Source organism: Ahaetulla prasina, chromosome 2, assembly GCF_028640845.1.
Source record: "Ahaetulla prasina isolate Xishuangbanna chromosome 2, ASM2864084v1, whole genome shotgun sequence".
Classification (NCBI taxonomy): Eukaryota; Metazoa; Chordata; class Lepidosauria; order Squamata; family Colubridae; genus Ahaetulla; species Ahaetulla prasina.
The window spans coordinates 82,435,535-82,447,506 of NC_080540.1; the positions used below are offsets into that span (position 1 = coordinate 82,435,535).

Here is an 11,972-nt window from a genome sequence, read left to right on the forward strand (position 1 = left end):
AAATTATCTTATTGATGGTACACAAGAGTTAGCCATCTTTTAGTTCCAGTTCTCACACTTCAGACATATTGGGGAGCAATTGCCAATGCAGATTGTGTATATCCTTTTCCCACAGCCACTTCAGAGGATAGAAAACGAGGTAGAGCTTCGGGGTGAACAGCACTCAATGGGGGGCTTCTCGTATTCTCCTTCCCACCATACTCCTGCCTTGTCTCCCTCTGTACCATTGTATCTTCCACACACACACGACCCACTTCACCAAGAACTGCCGTTTGGAGTGGTAAGTGCCATGTTAAAAAAAAAAAAAAAAGCTGTTCTCTCCGGCCTCTGAACTAGGTGGAACAGGGTGTCTTAAAAAACAACAACACCCTTTCGTTTGGCCACCAAGAGCCATCAGACCCAGGAGGGATGGGGTGATAGCAGTGTGATAATTTGGTGATGGATCTGTTGAAGGATAGAAACTGGGCGCTTCCTGCCAGGTTATATTCCAGAAAAATAAGGAAAGTTAGAGGGGTTTAGCAAAGCAAAGCTGGCTGAGGAATCCTGGGAATTGACGTCCACAAGCCTTAAAGTTGCCAAGGTTGGAGACTCCTGGTTTAGTAGATGCAGATGGATAGTCGGGTCTAAGGGAGGCTTAGAGAGGTTTAGAGAGTACTTCCCCTTGTCAGAGAGACATGGTTAGGAATAATGTTAGGGCTAGGAAAGGCAGTTGATGCAATAGAGATTATAGTTTATAGAAATAGATGAGGCCATTGAAAACCTTAGGTACAGGTAGTCCTCGACTTACAACAGTTTAGTGACCGTTCAAAAGTTACCACAGCTGAAAAATGTAACTTACGACCACTTTTCAGAGTTACAATCTTTGCAGCATCCCCATAAACATGTGATCCAAATTCAGATGCTTGGCAGCTGGTTCATATTTAGGACCGTTGCTATGTCCCAAGGTCATGTGACCCCCTTTTGTGACATTCAGATAAGCGAAGTCAATAGGGAAGTCATAAGTGGTCATAAGTCAAGGACTATCTGTATTCAATAAAAGCCCATTTGTTCCTATGTTAACCAAGTGTCTATGTTGTCTTCGGTTTGTTTTATATTCCCATCCTGTTATACTACAAGACAAAACCAAAGGATAATAAAAGAAAAGACACTTGTTCCCTTCAAGAGGGGTGTATGATAGGCATCCCAGTGGATGGGCAGGTATCCTTTCCTGCAATTAGTCCTTGAGCTACATTCAGAACTGCCAATCCCTGCAGTCATGCAGCGCAATGTCACATGACTGCATCGTGTAGCAATATCAGTCCTAGCTATAATGACACTCACGGTTGCCATCATAACCCCAAGACTTGTGGGTCATTAGGTGGAAATCTGGGAGTTGCTAGTAAGCAGTGGTGGAATGCAAGTGATTTAACAACCAGTTCTCTGCCCTAATGATTTCTTCCAACAAGCAGTTTGCCAAACTGCTCAGAAAGCTAACAACCGGTTCTCCCAAAGTGGTGCGAACTGGCTGAATCCCACCACTGATTGTAAGGATGTTACAGAGGGAGAAGGGAGGTGGATGGAGACCATGTGTGAACACAGGAAGGCTGGAGGATGGATGGTGCATCTGGGTGCAAGTGCAGGAAGGCCAGGAGATGCCGGATGCGAACTTAGGAAGGTGGCTGGGATTTACCAGAACTACTTGTGATTTTCCTTACTGAATTCCCCATTGACTGTTCTTGTGAGAGGCCGTCAGGAAAGGCCACAAATAGTGAGTCTGTGCTGTGGGAATACTGTGGCAACCAGAACTTAGAGGACTGGTCACATGTCAAATTTTGCCATTTCCTAGAATTGCATAGATTTATAATACTGTAATGTTTTAGATGTGAGAGAGGTAGCCAACTAAGATTCCAGTGACAGAGAATGTGGTTTCTAGCGCTTTGCATAACTTCTTTCTGTTCTCTGTTACTAGGACAACAGGAATAAATGATGCAACATAGTAAAGAAAAAAGCAGAATATGTTCTTTTTTTATTTGCATAACAGATCATGCTAAAGGACCCAGCTTTTCTTTGTGCAAACTTCTGCTTGGCTAGAATATGTTAATTCTTTTTTTTTTTTCCACGTGGCATGGAATGTATGCAGAGTTTACAGATTAGACCGCATTGACAAAGTTTGATGATGTTCCCACAGCCATATCCACATATGATGCCCCGGCGGCTGAATTCCCAGCGATACAGATTACAGCAACCACTGCCTCCTCCGCCACCTCCACCACCGCCATATTACCCAAGCTTCCTGCCATACTTTCTGTGAGTATTGGTGTTAACAGTGAGGAAAACCCCGAGTCAAATATTCTCCCTTCATTGGAATAAAGCTGCAGAATTAAAAGCTCTGCTTTCCCTAATAGCCACTCCGGGAGTATGGGTCACCATCTTTCCCCAGTAGTATCCTCCATCAGAACATCCATTTTTGGTGTGCCATGGGTGTACATGTTACTTCCCTGTCTGTTCACTGCTATCTATTTCTTTAAAATTGCAGTTCAATGCTTCCTGTGTCGCCAACAGCTGTGGGGCCCACAATAAGTTTGGACTTGGATGTGGATGATGTAGAGATGGAAAACTATGAGGTAGGTTTACTTCTTTGTGTTGTTAGACTGGAGAAGGGCTCTTGGGCAGAAAAATTTGGATGTGGAGAGGGGGGATTACAACAGACTAACAAGAATATTAACTCCTGAAAGACTGGGAAGGACAAAATGCTGTTCCACCAAGAGCGGGAAAATTATGAGCTCCTATCTGTTCTGGTACTCAAGATTTCTTTCGTTGTGACTTTTAGTACTTGCTGCTGTATGTGTGGAACAAGTTCTGGCTGGTAGATCTTGAGTTGTACTGGTAAACCCAAGAAATTTCATGTCTGTCAGCGCCACCATTAACGAAGACAGCTGAGATTATACTTCAGGAGTGGCAGTAGTTGGAGAATGTAATTGTGCAGCAGATTCTGTTCCTTTGTGGGGCCGTTTCTTATGGCAGAGGAATACAGATCTGACAGAAGACGTTTATATGGCATTGAGGACCAAGAGTGACATTTAAAAAAGTGAGCAAGGAAGGCCAGACAAAGATGTAAAGGATAAAGCTAATTAAAATGGATGGATAATCAGAATAAAAACGAGTTGTCAGGGAAGATTAATGCTTTCTGAGTGTTAAACTTCAGTAAAAGACAATTCACTGTCTTTTATTTCTTCCAAGTTTTGATGGCGAAAGATTCGTGTCTGTCTTTTCTTGAAGTTATAGACAGCATTGGGGGGGCATTCTCAGCAGTGGAGTAACTTGCTTTGTAATTCTTACTTTGTTTTCTATCAGGCATTACTGAATTTAGCTGAAAGATTAGGGGAGGCCAAGCCACGGGGACTCACCAAAGCAGATATTGAGCACCTTCCATCCTACCGCTTTAACCCAGAGAGCCATCAGTCCGAGCAAACCTTGTAAGTTCTCGAAGAAGCTGCTATTCTGTGAAGTATCTCTCTATGCCATGCTCTCCTGCTCCTTTACTGGTTGGATTTTTCGCCCTTCCCAGGTGTGTGGTGTGCTTCAGTGACTTTGAAATCAGGCAGCTGCTGCGAGTTCTGCCCTGCAACCACGAGTTCCATGCTAAGTGCATCGACAAATGGTTAAAGGTAAAATTCGCTGATTTGACTGAGTCTTCTCTAATCAGTCTCCAATAAAAATTATTCGGGTACTGCCTGTCTTCTTTAGTGGGCCCACTTGGTTTCTAAAGTGACTGTAAAGGCAAAGGCTTCCCTGGTTTCACAACATAGATACATCCATGTAACTTTTCTGGCAGTCATAGGGTAGTGGTTCCATTAATCCAGCTACTTCCACTTTATAGAATGTGAATATTATCTAAGCAACTGATTGTATGCAATGTATAAGACATTATATATTAGCAGTCTCCGCTGATCTTTACTGGTCTCCAGAGGTGGGTGGGTGGGAGCAAAGCTTGATTGGACAGACTACTACTTAGGTGGGCAATATGAAAAACTGTCCAGAATGAGGACGGTAATCTCTTCGATATTGTTCCCAATAAAAGTACACAGGCATATCAATGTAGTCAACAGAAGAACTCTGCAATAATGCTAATTTGGTATCTGAGCAAAGAGTAGATAGCTAGGGATAGCTTTTAAAGCAGTTAGGGGAGCCTTTAACTGTTCCAGGGCAGGTAATTCATTCTCGTTCCAATGTGTTCCAAAGCACACCTCTTTTCAAGGCTTTGCACAGCCCCATTGCACATTATGTGACAAGACTATTTTCTTCTGATGGAACCTAATTATGCTGCTAGCTTCATTACATGACCTTGACTTCTAGGATTATGTGAAAAGGAGAAATATTCATCAGCTGTTTTCACAGCATATGTGATTCCTTAAATATCTGTAGAGTTCACCCTTCATTGTCATTTTTCCTTCACTAATAAAATCTCCAAATCCTTTCACCTTTCTTGCTCTCATTCTCATTTTTCTTCTCCATGATTCCCTTTCATAGAGTGACTAAAAAATTGTACAGATTGCTTCAAATGCAATAATTTAACAACTTAAATTTGGAAAGTTCCTAAGTGGTTACTGTTGTTGCAGTGGACCCCATGATCATATGATCAAAATTTGGGTGTTTGGCAGCCTACTCGTATTTATGACCATAGCATACACTCCACCTGCCTATCTTCCCTTTCATCTCTGCCCTTCGGCTCCCTTGCACACTTGCCATTGCGACCTACCTCTGCAACTGAACTTGTTCTGTCCCCACTCGTCTCCGTCCGAGCGATGGCTTAATTAACCGGGATTATCAGCTCTGGCAGCAAACTAGCAAGCGTCTGCCAAGTGACTCTGTTATCTCCCTTGATGCCGATGAGTAACCCAGGAACAAACAGTACTTCAGCTCCAGTTAAACAGTTGATTTGCCTGCTACGAAGAGGCATAGTAGCCCTCGCTGGTTTTATGTCCTGTGGAGTGTGGCTCCATGACTTAGCACTTCTTAGGCCTGGTCCAGCCAGGCCTGATTGCCATCAGCTGGGTCTGGAGGCGTGGCGGGGGGGGGGAGAAAGAGTCGGGACAGAGGCCTCATTATCTCCTCCATCTGGCCTGCCTCTGGCTCCTGGAGCTGAGCCAGGGAAGCCGGTGCTCCCAAGGTAAATCCTGGGCCCTTCCCCCTCACTTTCCAAGTCACCTTCTGGTAGGGGGCCCGGCTCGAGGGGGGCGCAGACACAACAGAACTTTGCTTTCACCTCCCTCCTACTGCTGCTGCTGCTGAGGTGCACCTAACCAATGGGAATGCAGCTTCTGACTCTTGGTGAGGCCTTGCACTTCTGCAAGGACTTTTGCAAGAGCAAAGATGGGAGAGAGATAGGCGGGTGGGAAGAGTTGAAGGGGGGCAAGTATGGTATGGCAACAGAGCATCATCTGCCAAAGGGAATTTGCCAGGCACAGCCAGGGAAGACACAGGTCAGCACTGGAAGTCTGTATAGAGTAGGATTGTGATGGCGAACCTCTGGCACATGTGTCCAGAGGTGACACGCAGAGCCCGCTGGCACGCGCACCGTCACCCCAGGTCAGATCTGTGTAGCTTCTATTTCCCTGCAAAAGACGAAACAGAAGCTCATGAAAGAAAACGATCTTACCTCTTGCTGCGCTGCCGATGTTGGGATACCCTGCTGGCCAGCTGGTCTTCGGGTCTGTTCTGCGCATGCACGTGTCTCTTTGCATGCACACGTGCATGTTTGTGCACATTTGCGCACCTTTCAGTTTGGGCATTCGGTGTCTAAAAGGTTCGCCATCACTGGAATAGGAGAAGCATGAAGTCTTCACCTAATAACAGTACAATCCTCATCTCATGACTGCAACTAGAAATATCGGAACTGCCGTTGCTAATTGGCACAGTCACATGATGTTTCACAACCACTTTGCTTAACAACAGAAATTTTGATCCCAATTAAGGTCAATGACTATCTATACATACAATACATAATTCTTGGAGTACCAGTACCAGTTCGATGAATTATTTGGATTCATTCATTGTAGATTGAATATTTTGATAAATGCTCTTGGGTTGCTTATTGAATTGCTTGGGCTTTGTGACTTTCCCTTCAGAAAGGGATGTGACTACATTTCAGTTTAGTAATTCTGAAACAGGCAGCTCACAAAGCAGAGAACTCCCTTTAGTGCAATTGCTGGAAATTTTCCAGTTGGTGAAGTTGCCCAAAAGGCCATATCCGAAGTCATGCTTTCATTGATCGTTGCAGGCAAACCGCACATGCCCCATCTGCCGAGCAGATGCTTCAGAAGTGCATCGGGAGGCCGAATGAGGTTCGTCAATGCACTGCTGCACAAATTTACTCCAGGATACGGACCTTGGACCAGAGGCATGGGCCAGCCTGTATGCTTAGCCTCTGGGGCCTCTCCTGGGATGCGGTGAGAATATAAGCAATGTATGACACCCCCTCCCCCTCACCCCATGGCATGGACTGGGCCTGGTGGTTGAGCCAGCTCTGCGGTGTCATGCTTTGTAGGGGGAGGCATCCCCATGTGCTCTGCACTCCAAAGACTCGCCATCCTTGCACCATTGTTTTCCAGGTGTTTGCATTCCTTCTTGGTTTGGGGTTTTCCTTTCCTGTTTGGTTTTGTGGCTGTCTGACCTAGATTTTTATCCGAATTCATTCCTTTCTGGCAGAGCCAGATTTGGGGGCCTTGAAAGCAGAACAGCTCCAAGGGAGAGGGGAAGAAGTGCCTGCTTCAACCCCACCACCTGCTTGCCTAGAGTACAGTGTTGCAAGATAGTAGCGGGGGAGTATGTTGGTTGCAACACTGATGTAAGCCACTTGAGGCCTTGCCAAAAAAAACATCTGTGGCTGTCTCCACGCTAATCATGGCCCACTGGCCCAGGACCACCCTGTGTTTTTCCCTACACATGCACAGAATAGTCCCACCAGCGTCTCAGACTCTCCCTCCCCTTGCATGCCTGCAATGTTGGGTGGAGTTCAGGGTTGTTCTCACAAGTTGCACAGTGAGGTAAAGAAAAATGGGCCTAAACTTAAGTCCAGCAATATTCTGCTGCAAGGCAGTTTTGGGGGAAAGACCCATTTCCCCCCAGAAAGCTCGAAAGAGAGGAGGAGTATGCAAGTGAAAATCCCTACAATAAAACAGCCGGCTCTGTTTATTACATACTTAATGAAATGAAGGCTTGTGGCTTGTGTTTTGAGATACAGAATCATGTAATAATTGATGTGTCTTCCTTTTATTTTCCTTTTGCACACTCAGACCCCAGATAATTATCCTAGTAATACATTTGGGTTGCTATTCCTTCTTGGCACCCATCTCCAGAAAGCATCTCTCCTCCATCCAGTTTTTGAGTATCCCCTGCAGACTGCCTGCATGTGCTCTCCCTCCCTCCCCCGGTGTAGGGGAGGGAGAGATGCCCAGCAGACTGAGGCAAAAGCCTTCAACTACCCTTCCTCAGTTCTCTGTCCTAGCTAAGCCCTGATCAGAGTTGTTGGGCAGTTCCAGAGGACTCGGTGATAGGATCCTGGGCAGAGAGAGCAGGCAGGAATTATTTTTCTTATTATTTACCCTTGCACTAGCTGTTATGGAGAAAGCCTTTCTGGCAATCATTCCTCCCTTCCGAGGCTGTATGCAGTGCTGCGCATCGGCTTCCACAGGGCCAGGAAGGCCTTTTCATCCTATCTTTTTCAATCTCTTCCCTTCTTCCTCTTCACATTTGGCCTCCTGATGCTCATCCTGATGAGCTTTTCTGTATGGCCAGATGCTTGTGCGCTCGGTCAGGAACTATGGCCAATTTGGCCATGACACTCAAGCTGTGTGCCTTCTTGTGTCTGCACACACACACACACTCTCCTACCTAAAATACCTGCTGATTTGAAGCAAGAAAGCAACCAACCTGCCACCCTGTTACAGAAACCTGTTATCATAAAAGTAATAAATTTAAAAATTGTTTTGCATGATTATACCATGGAATAAGAGAGAAGCCCTCGCCGTTTAGTTGGTTTGTGTCTGAAGCCTGGAAGAATCAGAGAAGATGATAAAAATCTAATGTAAATGTTCACAAATTATGCATGCATGTTATGACCAGCTTGGAACTTGGTATTGGCTATCTCTCTAGCCAGCTGTGGGGTGATGGGGTGGGTGGGAATGAGGGGGTTCTTTGTGCTCAGCTGATTACTGCCATGCACTGTACTGCACATGTCCGCAACGCCTCACAAGGACCGTTAACGCTTTTCAGGGCATTTCTCTCCCCTTCCTCCCCTCCAAATTAAAGATTGGTTTAAAACCAGGTTGGGTTAGGAGGCAGCATAGTTTTAGTAGAGAGCCAGTTTGGTGTAGTGGTTAAGGCATCTGGCTAGAAACTGGGAGACCGTGAGTTCTGATTCTGCTTTACAGTATATACAAAGCCAGGTTGGTGGTCTTGGGCCAGTCATACTCCTCAGCCCAAGGGAGGAAGCAACGGCAAACAACTCCTGAAATCTTACCAAGAAAACTAGAGGGCCTTGTCCAGCCATTCGTCAGGAGTCCACACTAACTTAAAGACGCACGCATATTCGTATACACAAACGGTTTTAGTGGACTTAATTTGAGGTAGACTTGCAAGGCTTAAGGGCAGAACTCTTCTGCGTTAATAGCTGCCTTGGAAGGAGGACTCTGGCAGGGTCAGTTTCTCCTTCATGGTGCTGCAGAAGTAGGAGAAAAGGGACTTGCTGACCACTCCTCCTCCCTTCCTCCCTTCCTTGCCTGGTTTATCTTGTCCTGCATCAACTAGTAATACTCCAGGGTAAGTTTGGCAGTGTCGTAATCGGTCTCTGCCTATCCGCAGTAGTGTATTTGTGCTATCTTTCAGTTTGATGGGATCTTCTGCCCTCCCTCAGTGATACTCCTCCAAATGGTAAACCCAGATTAATGGTTAGATCTCGACTCTTTCCCTTCAAAGTGGGGGCAACAGATAGGAACAGGGACTGCAAGGGAGCCTAAGGCCAAGGCCAGGAAGCAAGGCCCTGAGCCTTTCTGCCATCTTCTTTGTGCGCTGACTTCCCAATTGTTCTTGGTAAGAGGGCCTGATGAATTTATGGAACAGCTAAGCAGGGCTCTACTTAGGGCCATGTGGATGCAAGGGAACAGTGACAAATAGCTCAGGCAGCGTGATATCCCACAAGTCTGGGAGGGCTCAAATCAGCCAAGAAGAGAGAAGGGCTAATAATGAGAAGCGCAGCTTCTGTGTCCACTTTTTCCTGTGAAGATGGATAGTGGCTGGAGGGTGTGTGGCTCTGGTGCCATGTAGCTGTCATTTTTTTCTGAACATGCCAGCTCTCAGCAATATATTTACCTCTAAAAGTAGGAGAAAAACTTTGGGATGTGGCTGTGGCCAGTTGGCCTTTTGCCACTCATCCCGATAGCCATGTCTGGTGAGGCAACCAGTTTCTTCCCCAGCAGTTGTTGAGATTCTTCACCCAGCTGAGGGGAGGTGATCCTCAGGGTGCAAGGAGGAAGAAAATGAGAAGGAGGCGCACAAACTTTAGTTTTGTGCTTCTTTTATCATAAGTGACAGTAGTAGTGCTTAGTAATACAGTTCGTCCCTCACTTGGAACCATTTGTTTAATGACTATTTGAAATTACGACGAAGCTGAAAAAATAGGGCTTTATGACAGGTCCTCAAGCTGAGTGACTGTTGTGGTACCCCCAGCAGTCATTAAGCACGATTTGTATGCTTGGCAATCAGCATGTATGTACGATAGTTGCAGTGTTCCTGGGGTCACTTGCAATCTTTCCAGCGGGCTTCCGACAAGCAAAATCAATGGAGAAAGCCAGATTCACTTTAATGACAATGGCAAAAAAGGTCGTAAAAGCGGGTGTGACTCAGTGACCTCACTGCTTAGCAACGGAAGTTAGTCCCAATTATGGTCGTAAATCAAGGGCTATCGTAAAGCTCCTTAGTTCCTGCAAAGACACAGCAAAGCAGGATGGATGGACTGGCAGCCCTTGATTTGAAAGTAGCAGCTGGCTTGCAGATCGATCGATGAATTAGAAGCTCTGGGCAGGTCCCAGGTTTTTTTCTTGAATAACAATCAGTTGTTTCCATTTGTCAAGATGAAGATCAGTGCTACTTTTTAGAAGTCTCTCTCTCCTCCAGCTCTGCTCACCCCACTTACATTTGGGGGTGGGGGTTGCGGGTTTACAATGCATCCGCTCTTGGATACCCCCAATAAAGAATTTCCTCTTTCCCCTCCTCCTTTTCAGAGGGGGAGACTAGCTGCAGTGGGACATCTAAGCCAGGTCTTGGCCCGGGCACAGGCAGACACCAAGGAACGGGCCGCTTGCCATCCTCTCCAACTGCACAGACACCAGCAGCTTCTCCTTCCTAGTCCTCCCGTGATGTGTCACGCTCCCTCTCTCCTGCCATGTCAAGCCAGTGCCTTGTGTCAGACCCACCTCTTCCCCCAGCCTTTCCCCTTGTTTCACAGCTTTTGAAGGGAGAGAGAGGGAACCAACCCCTTGTTCCATGTGATACAAATAACCAAAGGTCTTTACTGTATATATATATATTAAAAAGTTAAAAAAAAACAAACAAACACGGGAGGTGTTTCTATATTTATAGCCAATCAGAGTAGTGCCGATGCCCATCTGTTTCAGTGTCTCTTCTCCTTCCCCCGCCATCTTTTCAGAAAGGTTATTTGGGGGTGGGGAGGGAAGGAAAGCCTTACGGTTCTTCTGACGGTGACTCGAAAGCTCACAGCTCGTGTGCTGCAGAATTTATTCCAAGGAGCAGCTAAAAGTTATCATGAAAAAAAACAAAAAAATATTACTAAAACATTTATTTAGGATGTTTGTGATTGCTGATTGCGCTGTAGATGCCACTGTTTACCAATGATTTCCTGTGGTGGGATAGTGGGCTGTTTACTGTTCTTTTATACCAGTCCCGTGCCCTCCAGAAGGATAGCTCAGCTTCACCCTACAAGGAGAGGGGCCTCCCTGTAGGGCACCAGGGCATTTGTTCTGTGTTAGAAAGTTTATATATATATATATTATATATATATTATAAATATATATATATAATTTTTTTTGCTCTGTTACTTGCACATTTACAGTTACCTCATTTTTCCCATGTATGTATTTGGAAAAAAAAAGGCTAATATATAGAGAAGGAAAAAAATATCTTAAATCTCTAAAGTGTTTTGTTTTGTTTTATTCCATTCCATTGGAATCATATTGGTTTGTAGCATTTAACATAAACTAGTATGTTGTATTATATATGTGTATTATACTGATTGAAATTTTTAACAGATTTGTACTTTTTTTAAAATGAAAGTTGCTAGTTCTGCTTGACCAAGTAGTGCAATCATTATTTTTTTTAATGTTGTGGCTGATTTTGAGAGGGATATTCACTAATAAATGTATGATGTATACCAAAGAGGGCAGAATGGTCTCTTCTTTTGGCAAAGACAACGCTTGCAGAAAGGCATATTTGTCCCACGTACTGTACAAACACACACACCTTAAGTTGGTTGGAATATCTTCAGCTTATCCAAAGAGCTAAGAATGAATAACTGTACAATAATCTAAACACGAAGCTCATACAGTTGTGAAAGATTTTTAATAATGATTGTGGATGCACTAATTATGAACCATATAGTGTATTTTTCACACTATAAAATGCTCCGGACTATAAAGATGCACATTAGCTTTAGAGGAGGAAAACAAGAGGGGGAAAAAATGCCGGGGGGAATGCTGGAGCCTTCGCTGCGGAGCAGCTGATTGGCAGTTGGATCAGCCTCCCGGAATACTGCTGATCAGCTGTTCTAGGCGGCGGGGATTGCCACTGTCGCCATTCATTACCTCCACTGATTGCAATTTGGAGGTGGCAGAGAGAGGCAGCGGCAATCCCCGCCGCTTAGAACAGCTGATAATCAGCTGCTCCGCAATGAAGGCTCTAGCGTTCCCTGGCAGGGAACC

At 45.2% G+C, this 11,972-nt stretch overlaps 1 protein-coding gene across 5 annotated transcripts in view; it reads left to right on the plus strand.

Annotated features, from left to right (window-relative positions):
• The window catches only part of RNF44 (ring finger protein 44), a 33,222-nt gene extending 21,792 nt beyond the window's left edge, over positions 1-11,430 (plus strand). For 4 of the 5 annotated variants that reach the window (XM_058167215.1, XM_058167216.1, XM_058167220.1 and 1 more), the window contains 6 exons: positions 116-280; positions 2,168-2,286; positions 2,516-2,603; positions 3,334-3,455; positions 3,548-3,647; positions 6,260-11,430. In XM_058167215.1, the coding sequence (XP_058023198.1) occupies positions 116-280; positions 2,168-2,286; positions 2,516-2,603; positions 3,334-3,455; positions 3,548-3,647; positions 6,260-6,322 (657 nt within the window). In that variant the 3' untranslated portion in view covers positions 6,323-11,430. The remainder of the gene's footprint in view (positions 1-115; positions 281-2,167; positions 2,287-2,515; positions 2,604-3,333; positions 3,456-3,547; positions 3,648-6,259) is intronic. The other variant, XM_058167218.1, reaches the window with a different exon arrangement.
• The last annotated feature ends 542 nt before the right edge of the window (positions 11,431-11,972 follow it).